At 45.8% G+C, this 19,105-nt stretch overlaps 1 protein-coding gene across 4 annotated transcripts in view; it reads right to left on the reverse strand.

Annotated features, from left to right (window-relative positions):
* DNAJC13 (DnaJ heat shock protein family (Hsp40) member C13) overlaps positions 1-19,105 on the reverse strand; it is a 244,401-nt gene that overhangs the window by 72,846 nt on the left and 152,450 nt on the right. For all 4 annotated transcript variants that reach the window (XR_008844053.1, XM_056520651.1, XM_056520650.1 and 1 more), the window contains 4 exons: positions 16,285-16,369; positions 15,856-16,010; positions 13,996-14,041; positions 74-228 (listed from right to left, as the gene is read on the reverse strand). Coding sequence is in view for 3 of the 4 variants with exons in the window: in XM_056520651.1 (XP_056376626.1) it covers positions 74-228; positions 13,996-14,041; positions 15,856-16,010; positions 16,285-16,369 (441 nt within the window). In the remaining variant the exon portion in view is untranslated. The remainder of the gene's footprint in view (positions 1-73; positions 229-13,995; positions 14,042-15,855; positions 16,011-16,284; positions 16,370-19,105) is intronic.

Genomic DNA, 19,105 nt, shown 5'->3' on the forward strand with positions numbered 1-19,105 from the left:
ATCAATTAGACTTTGATTTCAGGGCTGTGAAAATACGCATATGAGTATATCTAGATTGTATTGATATGCATACCTCATTTCACTGCTCCAAATAGCCTCTGGGGTATCAAACTCTCCAAGAAAAATCTCAGAAAATTTTTCTGGCTCATAGTTTTCTAGATAGCATACCATAGCTTCAGGGAGAATGTGACCAAGGATGCTTCGTTGGAAGATGTCTGTTCCTTTACTCTGAAACAAAAAAATCATTAATGCCAGGTAAATGTATATTTATTATAGAAAGACAAATCTAAAAAACAGTTGCTCAAGCCTACATATCTGTTTCATAGTCAGGAAGCAGTAACTTTCTTTCAGAAAGTGTGGTAAACCCTTATATATAACAGGAGAGTAGAGAAACACAAAAAAATAAATAGACTACAAACAGATATAAATAACTTTTCAAGTCTCCCAAACTTTAATCTAACACTCCTATGTTGTAACATGCACCTAACTATACTACATTTATGGGGACAAACATAATCAAAAACAACTCCCAATGAACCTTCATATGAAACATACTTAAAGGACTGCATCTTCGTTATCAGGGTCCTACAGTTTCATAAATAAATATCTATAGCTTCCATTTCTTATTTTATATTACAAGAAAGAAACCAGATTAACTTTCAATTTCACCCTGTGTTGGGGGTGGGTTTTAGCAACATTCTGCCCATTTTAACCCCTTAGCGACACGGGACGTATTTTTACATCCTGTGCCAGCTCCAGTTATGTGAAGCGCGCTAAGGAGCTGAGCGCGCTTCATACCTAGCAGGTCCCGGTTGCTATCAGCGACTAGGACCCACGGCTAATATGGGACATCGCCGATCGGGATGATGTCCGGTATTAACCCTTTAGACACCATGATCAAAGCTGATCGCGGCATCTAAACCCAGGACAAAATACTGCCGGTTAGCTCAGCAGAGCTGTTCGGGACCATCGTGGTGAAATCGAGGCAGCCGAAACAGCTGAGAGGACAGCGGGAGGAGCCTTACCTTGCTCCTCCCTGTCCGATCGGCGTTTGATTGCTCCAAGCCCGAGATACAGGCTGGAGCAATCGAGCACAGATTACACTGATCAATGCTATGCTATGGCATAGTATTGTTCAGTGTATGCAATCAAAGGATTGCATGTAATAGTCCATTATGGAGGCTAAAAAAAAAAAAAGTAAATAAATGTGATTTAACCCCTTTCTGAATAAGTTTGAATCACCCCCCTTTTCCCATAAAAAAAAAAGGAGATTTTTTATGCTTACAGTAAAATCTCTTTCTCGAAGGATCCATTGGGGGGACACAGACCTTGGGTATATGCTGCTGTCTCTAGGAGGCTTGACACTATGGTAACCAAAAAGTCAGCTCCGCCCAGCAGGATATACCCGCCTCCCGGCCACTGAGCTAATCAGTTTTAGTCCCAGAGCAATAGGAGACCGACAGGTCAAAGGAAAAAAAAACATGAACTGTCCGAGAACCAGAAGAAAAAAATAACTGAACATTCCCTCGGACAGAAAATCGAATAGGAACCCCAGAAAAGGGCGGGAGCTGTGTCCCCCAATGGATCCTTCGTTGAAAGAGATTTTACTGTAAGCATAAAAAATCTCCTTTCCTCTATCGGCTCCATTGGGGGACACAGACCTTGGGACGTACCAAAGCCGTCCCTTGGGCGGGCAGAGAAAAAAGGTCAGGCAGTCGGCTGTACCACCGCCACCTGGAACACTTTACGGCCCAGACTAGCATCAGCCGATGCGAAAGTATGAACTTGGTAGAATCTCGAAAAAGTGTGTAAAGACGACCAGGTGGCCGCTTTACAGATCTGTTTCGGAGAGCCCAGGATGCCCCCACAGAACGGGTGGAATGAGCCAAAACCCTGAAGGGTGGGATCTTCCCCTTGCAGCGGTAAGCTTCCGAAATAGCACATCGGATCCACCGAGAAATGGTGGCAGGCTGTCCCTTTCGACGACCTTCCGTAAGGACGAAGAAAGAATAGCACTGACAAAAGGAAGATGTGACAGAAAGATAAGTCCGAACAGCCCGTACCACATCCAATTTGTGGAGTAAGCGCTCCCTGGGATGAGAAGGAGCGGGACAAAAGGAGGATGTCCTCGTTGAGATGAAAAGCCGAAGCGACCTTAGGTAAGAAGGACAGATCCGGCCGGAAAACAACCTTGTCCTGATGAATTATCAGGAAAGGAGAACGGCAGGAGAGAGCTGTCAGTTCAGATACTCTCCTAATGGAAGTTATGGCTATAAGAAAAGCCACCTTCCAGCATAGGAGGTGAAGAGGAACCTCCCTAAGCGTCTCAAAAGGTGCGTCTTGGAGAGCACCTAGAACTAAGTTCAAGTCCCAAGGGGGAGAAGGGGACCGGTAAGGAGGGACAGCGTATGCCACGCCCTGAAGGAAGGTCCGGACATGCGAATTGGAAGCAAGAGGATGCTGAAAGAGAATGGAAAGGGCCGAAACCTGACCCTTAAGGGAGCTGAGAGCCAGCCCTTGTTCCAACCCTGACTGCAAAAAGGAGAGGAGACGGGGAAGGGAAAAGGTAACTGGAGAAAAGGTCTGAGTTTCGCACCAACGAAAGTAAGACCGCCAGGTATGGTGATAAATTTTCGCAGAGGAGGGCTTGCGAGCCCTGAGCATGGTGTGAATTACCTGGGAAGAGAAACCGCGGGCCCTTAGAACCGCGGTCTCAACCGCCACGCCGTTAAATGCAGCGACTGTAAATTGGGGTGGCAAAGGGGACCCTGTGACAGTAGGTCTGGACGAAGTGGAAGACGGAACGGAACGTCGTCCAGAAGCCAGACCACGTCGGCGTACCATGCCCTTCGGGGCCAGTCTGGAGCACCAGAATGGCGGAGACTACTTCCATCTTGAGCTTCCTCAGAACCCTGGGAAGGAGGGGGAGGGAACAGATAGGGCAGGACAAAGCCCGACCACGGAATCACTAGGGCATCCACTGCTAGAGCCAGGGGGTCCCTGGACTTTGACACAAACGTCAGAATTTTCCGGTTGTGTCGAGACGCGAAGAGATCCACGTCTGGGCTCCCCCAGAGGTCGCAGATCTGTGCGAACACCTCCGGAAGAAGAGACCACTCTCCGGGGTCGGCTGAGGACTTCCGCTTCCCAGTTGAGCACTCCCGGAATGTGAATCGCCGAAATGGCTGAAACATTGTGTTCTGCCCAGATGAGGATCTTTGTCACCTCGGACATGGCCGCTGAGCTGCGAGTGCCGCCCTGCCGATTGATGTATGCCACGACCGTGGCGTTGTCCGACTGGACACGGACAGGGTGGCCCTAAAGCAGGCAAGAATCGCAAACCCCAAAAGCGTTCCCTTGAAGGAAACGGGACAATGACACCCTCGATAAGAAGGGACTGCAGAGCCTCCCGAAATTTCCTCGCAAGTGAAGGGGATCGGGGAGCACGGGACTGAAAGAAACGATCCCTCGGAAGGGAGGCAAATTCTATCCGGTGTCAGTTGGACACCACGTCCCTGACCCAGGAGTCCTGAATGTGCGTGGTCCAAACGTCTCGAAAGAGTAAGCGTCAACCTCCCACCCGAGAAAAAACTGCAGGTGGGGGCGTCCCTTCATGCAGAAGTGGGTTTGCGGTTGCCCGGTTTAGCCGCAAAACGGCCGGAATGGTTGGTGTCCGACTTCCATGAGGGACGCGCCTTGAAGAAGGGGACCTTCTTGTCACACGAAGGCTCCTGGCTGGACCCTTTAGAGGGGCCAGAAGTCTGAAAGGAAGAAAGACTTTCTGCGGAAGGAAGTGCTAGACTTGTTTTGAGGTAATAAAGAGCTCTTACCAACTGTCACCTCAGAGATAATCTCATCCAGGCGCTTGCCGAAAAGTCGGGAAACGGCAAAAGGAATCTCGGTGAGAGACTTCTTAGATGCAACATCCGCGTTCCATGCTTTAAGCCAAATGGAACGACGGAGGGCCACTAGATTACCGGTGGCAAAGGCAGCGCAGCAAGCTTAGTGAAAGGAAGCAGAACACAGAAAGTCTCCAGCTTTGGAACATTGGAGGGCCAGAGCAGACAGTTCTTCCGGGGGAGATCCCGAAAGAATGCCCTGACGGAGTTTGGAATACCAAAACGAAAGGGCCTTAGACACCCAGGTGGAGGCGAAGGTGGGAAGCAGGGAGGAACCCGCTGCTTCAAAGGCATACTTCGCTAAAGACTCAACCTTTTTGTCTGCTGGATCCTTGAAGGCAGCTGCATCCGCCAGCAGCAAAGTAGTAGCTTAGAGAGGCAGGAAACCAGAGGATCCACCGATGGAGAGGAAGTCAACTTAGAGACGAGGTCCTTGGCGAAAGGATATCGCGCTTGAATTTTCTTCAGTCCCTTAAACTTCTTCTCGGGGTGCTTCCAGGCAGATTCTACAATGGCATCAAATTCAGTGTGAGAGCTAAACACTTTGGGTGCCGGTCGGGCACGAGGAAAGGATACTTCTGGAGCTACATCCGAAGTTCCTGGGTCCTCTAGGTTAAAGGTGTCTCTTATGGCCGTAACCAATGAGTTCACAATGTCCACTGAGTCCGAACGGTCCTCTGAATCGGATCACGAATCGGAAACCTCATCTGCCAGCTCTCCAGGAGAGTGCGAAAGAGTGGAGGCAGCCCTAGAAGAGGGAGACTCCGACCGGGTACGTGGCTCAGGGGAGCCAGAGTGGTAATGAGTAACTAATATACAATATATCTGTTTTGAGGGAGGGACAGTTCTGGGCACGGACAAAGCAAAAAAATTAACAGTCTCACCCAAGTCTGTGTCCCTTGGCAGCTGCTGTGAGGAGAACTCCGCACCGAGGCTGTGAAGAGAGAGAAAGAGACGCAAGCCAATAGAAGGAAGGGGCCGGGTCAGATGCAGGGGCGCTGTGATTGGCCCCTGCATGGCCCCAAACGCGCGCACAGCGCTGATTGGTGGCTCAGTTCGCGCTACTGAAGCGCTTATGCGGCCTGGTGGGCAGAGCTAACGTCCGCCGGGCCGCAGAAGAATACAGAGAGACTTAGTATTGGCGCCCGCTCCGAACCCTGAGCGCACACGCCGCCTGTAGTGAGCGCCTATGTGCCCGGGGGACGGAGCGGGCGAAGTGCCGTCGGCAGCCGCAGCTGCCGAAAACGAAGTAAAACAGCGCGCACGCCGCAGGAAGAAGCCTGTGGCACATACATCCCACACAGACTGCCCAGATAAAGTGCCCCTTACTGTGAACACACTGCCTCAGACACACTGCTCCCCCATATAATAAAAAATAGGGAAGAATAAAGTATCCCATGGCCAGCCTCAGCTTCAGCAAGGATGGTGGCCAAATCAGGGGTCTACAGCTGTTGCAAGACCTAAGGAGAGAAAAATACTCACCTGTGCTGAAGAACTTACCTAAAGAAGTCTTCAAAATGTAGTCTTCAGTCAGCATTGTCACCTGCAGCAAGCCAAGCTCATAGCGGGGCAAACAGGGAGGCAGGGGGCCCCGGACCCATGAGGTACAACCCCAAGTGCTGACCGTTGGTGAGAGGGGGTTAACAGTACATCCAAGATGCCTGCCACCTCTCGCAATGGGGAAACAGTGAACCGTAGTTCCCGAGTCCCCACCTAAAAACAGAAAGAAAAAGGAATAAAGCACTAACCCTAAATCTAAAAAATATGAGACCTGGTCTGGAGAACACCAGACCAGTGTCCACCTCCTTAAGACACTAAGCTAAAACTGATTAGCTCAGTGGCCTGGAGGCGGGTATATCCTGCTGGGAGGAACCGACTTTTTGGTTACCATAGTGTCAAGCCTCCTAGAGACAGCAGCATATATCCAAGGTCTGTGCCCCCCAATGAAGCCGATAGAGAAAAGAAAATATATATATGTAAAACAAAAATAAACATATGTGGTGTTGCCACGTGTGTAAATGTCCATTCTATAAAAATATGTTAATTAACCACACAGTCATTGGCGTAAACGTAATAAAATTCCAAAATCCAAAATTGCATATTTTTGGTCACTTTGTATACCTTAAAAAAAAAAGGTATACAAAGTGATTAATAAGTCCCATCAAGACAAAAATGGTACCAATAAAAACTTCAGATCACAGCGCAAAAAAAAAGGCCCTCATACATCTCTGTATATGGAAAAATAAAAAGGTTATAGGGGTCAGAAGATGACAATTTTAAACATACTAATTTTGGTGCATGTAGTTCTATTTTTTTTTAAATAGTAAAATAATAGTAAAATAGTAAAGTAAAATGTTTACTGAAAAGTGCACTGCGTAGAATCAGAAGCCCCCAAAAGTTACAAAATGGCATTTTTTTTCCCAATTTTGCCATACAAATATTTTTTTTCTGGTTTCGCCCTAAATTTTGTGGTGAAAGGATTGATGTCATTACAAAGTACAATTGGTGGTGCAAAAATAAGCCCTCACATGGATCTGTAGGTGCAAAATTTAAAGTGTTACAATTTTTAGAAGGTGATCAGGAAAAAACTAAAATGCAAAAACAGAAAAACCCTGAGTCCTTAAAGAGTACCTGTCATCAAAAAAACTTTTAATATATTGTTAATTAATGTCTGCCTAACAAATTTCTAATTTAATGTGATTACCTAAAATGTTCATTTATATATTTATTTTTCAATCTAAAATACGGCCACTAGGGGTCTCCCAACATGTCTGTCTCTCAGAGATTTTGGACTCTTGCCGGCCTTGTGCACGAGTCCGAAATCTCAGTCAGCTTGGCTGACAAGCAAGCACAGCACAGCTCCCTGCCTGTCAATCAGAAAGGCAGGAGTGAGCACTGTGCCCGGAGCAGAGCGTCATCAGGCTCCAGCAGCGGGGCCCATGAAAGTACTAAGGAAAGCAATAAAGTTATCATATATATATATATATATATATATATATATATATATATATATATATAAAAAAAAACAAAAAAAAAAACGACATTGTACAGTTGTCATGACGATCATCAGCTGACCTCAGCCTCCCTTGACTGTAGTGTGAATCTGACCGGAGGAGCAGAAAGCATGTGAGGAGCGCGGGGTCAGTGATGTCACTACAGGGGCAGGCGAGGGTCAATATTGTTATATGGACATTACTATAGCAGTCATGTTCGTATGCCGACAGGAGAGGGTCAATAATGTCATATGGACATTACTATAGAGGAGGAAGGGCAGAAGTGAGCCCAGCAAGGCTTCACATGATGTTGCTCCTGCCAGGCCACGCCCCCTTCCTCCCTCCACACGGGCAGCAAAGTGAGCTGGGAAAATCAGAACACTAAAAAGGTACATAGGGGGTGTTCAGAAAACAAACAAACGCAGGCTTAGTGTCAGGTAGAGTCAGGGACAGATTGGGGGGGGGGGATTAGGGACAGTTTAGTTCATGATAGGTACTCATTAAGGGGTTAAACAAACATCTACTTACCATCCTGCTGCTCCCCCAGTGCCTCCATTGTCCCGCTGCGGTCTCCATGCCCTCCTCTTCCTGGTTCCCTGTGGTCAATACGTTGTAGCTGGCCAAAGCAATGTCCCGCCTTGGACATTGATTGGCTGAACAGCAATGTCGTGTATGGAGCCCTGGCACCAAGAAGACGATTGGGCTCAGTATGTTACATTGTTGCTTAGCCAATGATTCGCTGAGCCACAGGAGTACTTCTATAGTCCCTTAAGGGCGCAGGGATTTTTCACCTTTTTATTTATTTATTATTATTTTTTTTTAAATCAGATAATTTTTATTCAAGCTTTTTTATGAACACAAAAACAAAATAACACACATACAAACAACCCACCTCTCATCCGGGGTAGACAGTCAAGAGGAATCAGTACAGATTTGTCCCAATTAATTAACAGACCAGAATATGAACCGAAGTCAGAGATAATAGACATGACAGGAGCCAAGGAGAGTATCTCCCAAAAACAGCAACATATCCATCCGCATAGTGCGCCACCTGCTCCTCAATGGACTGATACCAAAACCCCAACATACTAACGGAAGACCTAATGAGGCAAGCCAAAGGCTCAATAGCTAATGCAAAGAGCAGAGGCAACAGGGGGCACCCCTGCCGCGTGCCCCTCTGCAACCGAAAGGGCTCCGATAGCTGACCATCCACAGGCAACAGGGTTAAACAACAATTGAACACAAGCGAGAAACCAAGGTCCAAAACCCATAGATCTCAAAGCCCGCCACAGATAGTTTCAATCGGCGCTATCAAAGGCCTTGGCAGCGTCCAATGAAACCAGCGACCTAGCACCGGCCCCCTCTTGTGACATCTGCAAGTTAAGATAAACTCTACGGATATTGTCTACGGTAGATTTACCTGGCATAAAGCCAGTATGGTACCCATGAACTAGTGATAAGACAACCTTAGCCAGTTTGTTAGCGAGTTATCGAGCCAGCAGCTTCACATCAGCACATAGGAGAGAAATAGGTCTACAGGAGCCTGCACATAACAGGTCCTTACCAGGTTTTGGAAGGAGCACGACGATCGCCCCCATCATGGAACTTGGCAAAGCACCCTCCTCCACCGCTGCCTCGAATACCAGCTGAAATTGTTTATACACCTCACTTGGCAGACTGTTGGGGCCCGGGGACTTCTCATTAGCAGCATCTTTTAAGGCTAGTTCCAATTCTTCCAGAGAGATATCCGTGTCTAGCTCACCCCTCTGCTCCGGAGAAAGAGATGGTAGAGACACCCATGCCACATAGTCCTCCAAGTCTGCCTCAGAACAAACAGTCTTGGATGAGTATGCATCCTGATAAAAAGCCAACATCACCCGCAAAATGTCCTTATCCCTTCATGACCTCCCTAAAACTCCTAAATTCTACACCTACAATCTCTGCCATAGTCAGCCATTGTAGCCAGAACGGGTTCAACCTCCACGGCGGGCGCTCACCTCAACGTCCCATTGTACCTGCAATTTTAGGCAGACAGTAGAGTGATTAGATAAACCTCATGCCAAGCACGCAACCTCCCGCACCAGACCCACCATATCAACACTACCAATAGCCAGATCAATTCTGTAAAGAGTCCCATGAGTTGCAGAGTAGCAAGAATATTGTTTAGTAGTCAGATTACGATGATGCCACAGATCCATTAAGTCAACTCACCCAACATTCTAGCCAGGCCAGTAGGCCTAGAGGAAGGGGGGGCCCGGAGTCCCTAAAATGTATTTAAAGAAGCGTCCACCACTTGAAAAAAATCCCCACAAAAAAGGAGAGGAGCCATAGGGAACCCAGACACTATAGATAAGATACATTGTAATACAGCACTACTGTATGGAGGAGGGATGTAGACACATACAAGGATGAGTAGTTGGTGAGACACTTCCCAAACCAGACATATAAATCGCCCATCTGGATCAATAACCGATGAGACCGCCTTAAAGGGAATGGACTTGTGAACTAAAATACTGACTCCCCTAGCATGAGAGGAGTATGTAGAATAATAAGAATAACCAACCTATGCTTTATGGAAGTCCGCAGTATTTTCTGCCGTCAAATGGGTCTCAGACACCATATAGCAGGTTGGAACTGCCTCACTGAATTAAATATGGCATAGCATTTAGCAACCTCTCCAAGTCCCCGGACATTCCAGCCTAAAACATTAAACACCACCATCAAACAGGGAAGAGTAGGGATGAACACAAAGGACCATAGGTCCCCAGAGATGACCAGCAAACACACTCACAGTTAAGAAAGACAAGCAATGTGCCAGAAGGGAGGGAGAGAGACTGAAAACAAACTAGACAAACACCGCAAAACAAAAAACTCAGCCACACACAACACTGTGGCATGCGGTACCAGGTGGCGCCAATATGTTCACGCCAGTCAGTATCACTCTCCAGAACATATAGGAACATCCATCCAACAACACAGAATGGAGAAACATAAGTACAGACCAGAGTGAGAACATACAGGAAGAATGCAGTCAACCAACCACACATAGCAAATAAACAGTAAGAACATTCCCGCAGTAAAACAGTGATCTACTCATCCCTCAAGAAATCAGTCAAAAGAAATACCCCCACAAAATAAGGACCAGTAACCCCCCACCCCAATAAAAAAAAGAATAACGCTATCAGAACCCAGAGCTAGTAATGTATCCCATCAGAATACACAATATAGGACTATGCAGAAGAAAAAATAGCATAACAATAGTAGAATCAGGAACAGCAGTCCACTGGGTAATACGCAGTACAAGAGTATCTAATGCAAACAATGTGACCCATCCTAAGAAAAAAGGCATTAAAGAACATTATGGAATAAACAGCATGTTAGCCATAGAATAGAACAGTCCATCTGGTAATAAGCAGCATAGGCGAAAGGAACAGTTCAGTCCGGGGCAGGGCGCGGAGAGCCCATATGTGCCGTCTGGCGTAACTGAGACTCGTGGGCGTCCAACTAGCGGATGGCCGCATCCACCCCCTCGAAGAAGTGGTTAGTGCCCATAGCAACCACACCAAATCTAGCCAGGTACAACATAGAGTACTGCACCTTCAATGCACACAGCCGTTTCTTGACATCAAACGAGGCACGAGTCTTCTGCACTTCCGTTGAGAAGTCAGGGAAGGAGGAAATAACACGGCCGTCCACATTAATGGTCTGTTTCTCTCTGGTGAGCCGTAGAACCAAGTCCAGAGCCCGATAGTGGAGGCTCCCTAGGGGACAGATAGGCCACGCAGATCTTAAAAGGGACGGCCCATGCCGCAACTCTAGCCTCACCTCTACCACCGCTCCGGGTCCGTAAGACAGGATGCACCAGCACCCGCCGGCAATCCCACAGCTGCGCAGCTGCTCCGGTCTGTGGCTTCCGCTGGAGAGTCCACCGGCTCTGCTAGCAGCAGGGGTGGAAAGCAAATCCCAGGATCCGGAGGCCCAAGCTGGCGGACGGATGGAAGAGGCCGCAACAAGCAGCCCCAGCGGTGCCCCAGACAGGTGAGGGGATCTCCACCACCAATGGCCGCGCAGGTCATTAGGAGCAGCCCTTCAGCGCCGGTCTTCAGGAGCAGCGCTCAGGCGTAGGGCTGTATGCAGCAATCCGGGCAGGCAGCAGTCAGGCAAGGATGGGGCTGCAAGGCCTACCTAAAGCAGGGCGCACAGCACACCCACAATGTCCGGCACAGCTCCTAATATCGCCACCAATAGGTGCCCTAACGTGCAGGGGGGGGGGGATAGGGGGATAGCACCCCTTAATTCAGCAGGATGGAGGGGATGCAACAGGATAGAAGAGCAGGATGGCAGGAGCTCACTGCGAGCATGTCCACTCAGGCAGCCATGCAAACCACGCCCCCGGGATTTTTCACTTTTGTCTTTTCATCCTCACCTTCTAATAGCCATGACGCTTTTAACCCCTTAAGGACCAAGCGTTTTTCAGTTTTTGCACTTTAGTTTTTTCCTTCTTATCTTTTAAAAATCATAACCCTTTCAATTTTGCACCTAAAAATCCCTATGATGGCTTATTTTTTGCACCACAAATTCTACTTTGTAATGACATCAGTCATTTTACCCCAAAATCTACAGTGAAACAGAAAAAATTACACCTTATCTTTATTCTGTAGGTCCATACGATTAAAATGATACCCTACTAATATAGGTTTTATTTTGTATTACTTCTGAAAAAAATCCTAACTACATGCAGGAAAATGTATACATCTTCTGACCCCTATAACTTATTTTTCCGCGTATGGTATGAGGGCTCACTTTTTGCGCCGTGATCTCAAGTTTTTAACGGTACCATTTTAGTTTTTATCAGACTTTTTGATCACTTTTTATAAAAATGTTTATGATATAAAAAGTGACCAAAAATACGCTATTTTGGACTTTGGAATTATTTTGCATGTATGCCATTGACCATGCAGTTTAGCTATGTGAAAAGGAGGGTTGATTCGGAATTTTATTAGGGGAGGGGTTAAATGATCTTTATTAACTTATTTTTTTATTTTTAGTTTTTTTACTTTTTTTATGCAGTGTTATAGCCCCCTGTAGGAACTATAACATTGCACACACTGATCATTGTTATCCCATAGGATAACATTGATCAGTGATTCTGCAGCTTGACTGCTCCTGCCAGGATCTCAGGCAAGGAGCAGTCATTCGGCGATGGGAGACAGGTAAGGGACCCTCCTGATGCATCCTAGCTGATTGGGACATCGCGGTTTCACTGCGATGGTCACCATCAGCCCGACTAAGCTCCTGGGGGTGCATTTTTACAACTTTAAATGCAGCGATCAACTTTGAACACCGCGTGGAACCGCTATCGGTGACACGCACTATTAGCCACAGGTCCTGGCCATTGTTAGAGGCCGGTCCGGACCCGCTATGATGCGGGGTCACGGTGTGACCCTGCCTTATAGAAACAGAGCGGACTCAGGGCATACATGTACACCCTTGGCCTTTAAGGGGTTAATTTTCCACCTATAATCTCATATGAGGTTTGTTTTTTGCACCATCATTTTTACTTTGTAGTACTTAATTCATTTAACCACAAAATCTACAGTAAAACCCCAAAAATTATTTGTGGGGCAAAATTTAAAAAAAATAAAAATAAAAAAAAAAGACAAATTGCAAGCCTGGAGTTTTCTATTTCTACACAGTGCACTTTTACATCTTTTTTCTACTTGTCCATACAAATAAAGTGATAGTCTATTTATTTTGTATTTTTGTTCTATATAACTACTTTAAAAAAAAAAAGCATTTTGTATATAAATTTGTATGATTAATCTGTTAAAGGAGAAATGCGGCACTAAACTTTTAAGTCCAATAGTGCCTAAGCTCCAAAAAAAAAAAAAAAAAAAAAACAAGCTTTAACTCACCTTCCTTGTTCCCCCGTTGCATCCCGTACCTCTGCAGCTGCTCGTCTTCATGCTTCTTAGGCTCAGAATGTCACATTGCGGTCAGCGTATCGCCGGCCACATTGATGTCCCGCCTCGGCTTGTGATAGGCTGAGCGCACTGTCATAAGAAGCTTAGGCCCCGCCTTCTCCCTGCGGCCCGGGCTTCTTACATTACAGTGCGCCTATCACCGGCCGAGGCATGAAGACTAGCAGCTGCGGAGGAACTAGGCGCAACGGGGAAACGTAGGAAGGGAGTTAAAATTTTTATTTTTGCAGCCTGGGCACTCTTGGAGTTAAAAGTTTAGCGCCACATTTCTCCTTAAGGAACAAGGGCATACCTGCACGTCCTGAATCCTTAAGCCGCTTTGAAGCGAGTGCAGGAGCTGTGCTCGTTTAAGAACAGTGAGTGTCAGCTACTATCATTAGCCGGACACTCACTGCTAATGACAGGGAGTGGCGATTCCACCTCTGTCAGTCATTAATCCTTTAGACACTGTCATCAATGCCGATCACTAAGTGTAAAGTGAAAAAAAAAGTTCATTGGTAACTCAGAGGGGCTCACAGAACCCCCTTGACAAGATTGGAAGGGTTCCCGTGAGCTAAAATTGAGCAGGAGGGTCCCCTTTACCTGCCTCCTGTAGCCTTATACAGTAAATGCAATCTAATGATTGCATATCAAGGTCCCCTTTGGAGACTTAAAGTGTAAAAAAAAGTAAATGTTTCTAAAATTATATAAAACCCCCTCCCCTTATAAAAAAAAAAAAAAAAGTAAAATTACCCTTATTTTCCGATTGAACAAAAAAAGAATAAAAAATATAAAAAAAAGAATAAAGATATTTTAAATAATCCCGCTTGCTAAACGGCGTAAACGTAAAAAAATATCAAACACCAAAAATACTGACTTATTAACTTCATATAGCAGAAAAAAATTATAAAAAAGCACTCAAAAAGTCCCATCAAAGCAAAAATTGTACACATAAAAACTACAGATCATGGCGCAAAAAAATTTGCCAAAAGCATGGATTAAAGGGGACCAGCAATGCCTGACCGGCAGCAGGCGAGTACATTTTTTCAAGCATCTTTTATTCCACCCTTGGCATAACTAAGGTGTATATAATACTCCAAAGAACCCTTTAAACTACAGATTCTAGCTTCGAAGTGTGCATACCTCTTCTGATCTGAAAGCTTGTTTAGTATGACTGTACTTGAGAAATCTGAAGAAAAACAAAAGGAAAAGAAAAAGCATATTTTACTACATAAAAAATTGCATCCTTTGATTTTACTCACACATTAGCACAATATATACAATCATGGCCGTAAATGTTGGCACCCCTGAAATTTTTCAAGATAATGAAGTTTTTCTCATAGAAAAGGATTGCAGTAACATGTTTTGCTATACACATGTTTATTCCCTTTGCGTGTATGGGAACTAAACCAAAAAAGGGAGAGAGAAAATGCAAATTTGACAATGTCACACCAAACTCCAAAAATGGGCTGGACAAAATTATTGGCACCCTTTCAAAATTGTGGAAAATAAGATTGTTTCAAGCATGTGATGCTCCTTCAAACTCCCCCGGGGGAAAGTAAGCGGAGTCGGCAATATAAAAATCACACCTGAAGGCAGGAAAAAGGAGAGAAGTTCACTTAGTCTTTGCATCGTGTGTCTGTGTATGCCACACTAAGCATGGACAACAGAAAGAGGAGAAGAGAACTGTCTGAGGACTTGAGAACCAAAATTGTGGAAAAATATCAACAATCTCAAGGTTACAAAATCCATCTCCAGAGATCTAGATTTGCCTTTGTCCAAAGTGCGCAACATTATAAAGAAGTTTGCAACCCATGGCACTGTAGCTAATCTCCCTGGGTGTGGACAGAAGAGAAAAATTTATGAAAGGTGTCAACGCAGGATAATCCGGATGGTGGATAAGCAGCCCCAAACAAGTTCCAAAGATATTCAAGCTGTCCTGCAGGCTCAGGGAGCATCAGTGTCAGCGCGAACTATCGACATTTAAATAAAATGAAACGCTGTGGCAGGAGACCCAGGAGGACCACACTGCTGACATTAAAAAGAGAGATTACATTTTGCCACAATGAACTTAAGTAAGCCAAAATGCTTCTGGGAAAATGTCTTGTGGACAGATGAGACCAAGATAGAGCTTTTTGGTAAAGCACATCCTTCTACTGTTTACCGAAAATGGAATGAGGCCTACAAAGACAAGAACACAGTACCTACAGTGAAATATGGTGGAGGTTCAATGATGTTTTGGGTTTGTTTTGCTGCCTCTGGCACTGGGTGTATGAATGTGTGCAAGGCATCATGAACTCTTTGGATTACTAACAGATTTTGGGTCGCACTGGACAGCCCAGTGTCGGAAAGCTGGGTTTGAGTCTGAGATCTTGGGTCTTCCAGCAGGACAATGACCTCAAACATACGTCAAAAAGCACCCAGAAATGGATGGCAACAAAGCGCTGGAGAGTTCTTAAGTGGCCAAAAATGATTTCAGATTTAAATCCCATTGAACACCTGTGTAGAGATCTTACAATTGCTGTTGGGAAAAGGCGCCCTTCCAATAAGAGAGACCTGGAGCAGTTTGCAAAGGAAGAGTAGTCCAACATTCCGGCTGAGAGGTGTAAAGAAGCTTATTGATGGTTATAGGAAAGGACTAATTTCAGTTATTTTTGCAAAGGGTGGAACCATATATTAAGTTAAGTTAAGGGTGCCAATAATTTTTTCCAACCCATTTTTGGAGTTTGGTGTGACAATTAGCTTTTTTTCCTCCCTTTTCTGGTTTAGTTCCAATACCGACAAAGGGAATAAACATGTGTATAGCAAAACGTGTTACTGCAATCCTTTTCTGTGATAAATACTTCATTTTCTTGAAGAATTTCAGGGGTGACAACATTTACGACCATGACTGTATATAATTTTCTAGGCACACTAACTGGTGATGTGTGTGCTAACTGGTGTTGTCTGTGTGCAAATACTAACCATTAGAGTAGGTGTATCACCTGTTCAGTGTCTCCTTACCTGGCTATAGGAAGCACATTGGAACCAGTGTACATCATTATAAAGAAGAACACTCCAGTGAGATAGAAACGAGGCAGCTGTGGGTTGTCTTGCATGATGTGATAGAGCAATATGGAAACCTTCTCTACCAGGATGGGGTCAAACGTCAGCAAAAGCTGAGGAATGAAATGGAAACACAACTGCATTCAGGCAAAGCAAATAAACCACAGCAGGGGCTTGGGGGGGGGGGGGGGGGGTGGGGGGGGAGAATCAATGAACAGTGAAAAAAAATGTTTAGATCCAGTAAATATTACTAAACCTTTTTTTCATTGTATAGCATTTTATATACTGAGAAATGAAAAAAAAAAAAGTAGATGGGAGTAAGAGCCCAAAAAGGAAAAAAACTAAAACAAAAAAAAATAGAGGTCTGGTCATCAGACAAAATCTGACCTGGGTGATGTGAGGAAGGCAAGTGTTGTCTGACAGCAATCTTTTTATTTTAGGCAGTGGTCTAATGATGGCATTGTCTTGGTCCCTGGGGGAAACAAAAAGACAGCTTTATTGCATCAACTACCTATTACTAATACACATTTTATTTACAAGATCAACCAACACATTCTAAAATGGCCCTGCACAAAATGGCACTAATAACACCCAGGGAAAATGTATTAAACAATAAGGCCCCATTCACATGGTGAGATTCCAAGCTTGCGCTAGGACCACTCAGAAAGGATGGCAATGCATTTTCAAGCGGATTCTGCAGAAACATTTGAATTTATGCAGCAGATGTTTCTGTCGTGGAAATTATGCCAATGATGCAGCAGAATCCCATTTAAAACAATGAGAGCCTGCTGCCTCAGAATTTTCAAGCAGAATTTTCTGCAGGATTCCGTTCGGAAATTCCACCGTGAGAATGGGGCCTAAGAAAACCCTGTGAGTAAATTTACAACCTGCAAAGAATGATTATGCTACTAGAAGTACAGTGGTGTTCAACAGAAGCGAAGCAAATTATAATAAATCCTGATACAGATGATGTACTAAGTAAGAGATAACAGAAAAGGTGTTATTAATCTGCTCAATCCCTTGCCGCTCTTACACTACCTGGACTCACTTCAGCAGGATGTACCGCCCACTGGCACTGAGCTAAACCAGTTTGTCAGGGAGCAGAAGGAGTAGCCAAACCAACAAAAGGAAAGTTTTTCGAAGAACACTACAAGAAAATACCTAAAAGAACCCCACAACAGGGCAAAAAACAAAAACAGGACAAGGTACCAGTAAACAACCTTCAGGAGAAAGGAAGGAACAGGGAAAATAACTTCTTGGTGAAGAATGAGGCAGGGCGACAGGGGAGAGACACTAGTTCAGAAACTCGTTGGTCAAAGTGTACAACGAGGATTGCCACCTTCCAGGAGACAAACGACTTGAAGGGACTCGAAATGAGAGCCTTGTAAGGCATTCAGCACCAATTTGAAGTGCCAGGCTGGAGTGGGAGAACAATAGCAACACTTTGAATGAAGATCTGAACCTGGGAGTTGGAAGCCAGAGGGCTCTGGACGAGGAAGAAGAGTGCTGAAACCTGCCCTTTGAAAGACTAGCTCCCAGTCCCGACTGCAGAAAGGCCATAAAATTCAGCACGGAAAAGACCATAGGAGAAAGGCCACAGTTTGCCACAGCTGTCGTGTTGTCTGTCTGAAGGAGAACAAGGAAGGCTTTGAGTCCGCGAATGCTGAATGCAGAGTAATATAGCCCAGAGCTTCAACATATTGATGGGAAGGAGGGCTTCCTGAGATGTCCAACAACTTTGAGCAGTCTTGTCCCTAAAGACTCCCCCATCCCCCCCCCCCCAGCCGAGGAGGCTCGCATCGGTGGCTAAGACGTGCCTGCAGCTCCACAGGAAAATGGAAGTGAACCTTTGGTAACTGGGAGCTAGTTGCTGGAGACCGGGAGCGGACTTAGTACATCTTAGTTCTACAAACTGCGTAGAAGTAGTAGGAAACTGAGGCTGGGGCTGGGCTGTCTTACAGTGGGGGATGTTGGACCTGGAATCGGACATAGAAGCCAGCAGGCTAAAAAAGAAGGGAAGCAAAGAGTACAGAAGCACAACTTACCCAGTTTCCTGTGTTTAGAAGATCAAAGCTGCGCATGGGCTGAAAATCCTCTGGCTGCCCAAGAGGAGGAGGAGGAGCAGCCAAGAGGAAAAGAGAAGGCCCATAGAAAGGGAAGAGACCTCAAAAAAGGTGTGCTAAGCGCTCATAGGGCCAAGCTATAGCAGGGGGAGGGATAACATGCCCCTGATGACACACTTTGAGCTGACTGCAGATTTGGAGGAAAGGGGCGGAGCTAAGCCGGACCCGGATGAAGGCCGCAGCTGCGTGCTCCATTAATGCCTCCTGGGTGAGCCACATGGAAGCAGTGCAGGAAGGATCAGACTGTGAGACTAGCTGCTGAGTGAGTGAACAGGCTGCTCGACCAATGGAGCATGCGGCCAAGAAGGAACATCTCAAGCATCGCGTGGGATAAGCACAGCTGAAGAGGGAGAACCTGTGGCAGGGACTACAGCACGCCGGAGCAAACGGCTCTAAGCATCGAGGTGCTGGAAATCCAAAGCCAGGTACCAGGCTAGCACATAATGCCAGAGATTCCACATGGAAGAGGGATCCACAGAGGATGGGGGGAGTGGGCGGCTGCACACTTACCCAGACATCTCCAGACAGCTATTATGCACTGTGCCCCTTTGTCGCAGGCTAACTATACACAACTAGTATATAAAGAGGGAAAGAAAAAAAGAAAAGGCCAAGTCTGGAGAACCACAGAGCACAGTGCAAGTGGGCAGATATATCCTGTTCAGGAGGAGCAGACTTTTTTTTTCTTAATGTGACCCTCCTAGTGGCAGCATATACCATCCCTGCCTTCCAGATCGCTGTATTAAAAAGTGTCTGGTCATGAGGGAGGGGGATCTGCTTCCAAGACCAGCGCTTGGAGCAGAACCTGCTCGCTCAGCCATTCACTGGCAGATACTGGACACTACTGCGACCAGAGATCATCTGAGCAGTCAGGTCCTGCTCCGAGCATCTCGGAAGTAGGCTGACAAGACCAGCATTGGGGACCTGGAAGCAGACGAACCAGGGCTGCGGTGGGACCAGCCGGAGACTGGGGGTACATTGTTTATTCTTGCAAGGTCCTAAGCATCATATTACATTTTTTTTTTTTTTTTTTTTAAAGAGCAGGAATACCCCATTAAGTTGAAACCTCCTTAGATCTAGGATTTGTT

The sequence above is a fragment of the Hyla sarda genome, chromosome 5 (genome assembly GCF_029499605.1).
Source record: "Hyla sarda isolate aHylSar1 chromosome 5, aHylSar1.hap1, whole genome shotgun sequence".
Taxonomy (NCBI): Eukaryota; Metazoa; Chordata; class Amphibia; order Anura; family Hylidae; genus Hyla; species Hyla sarda.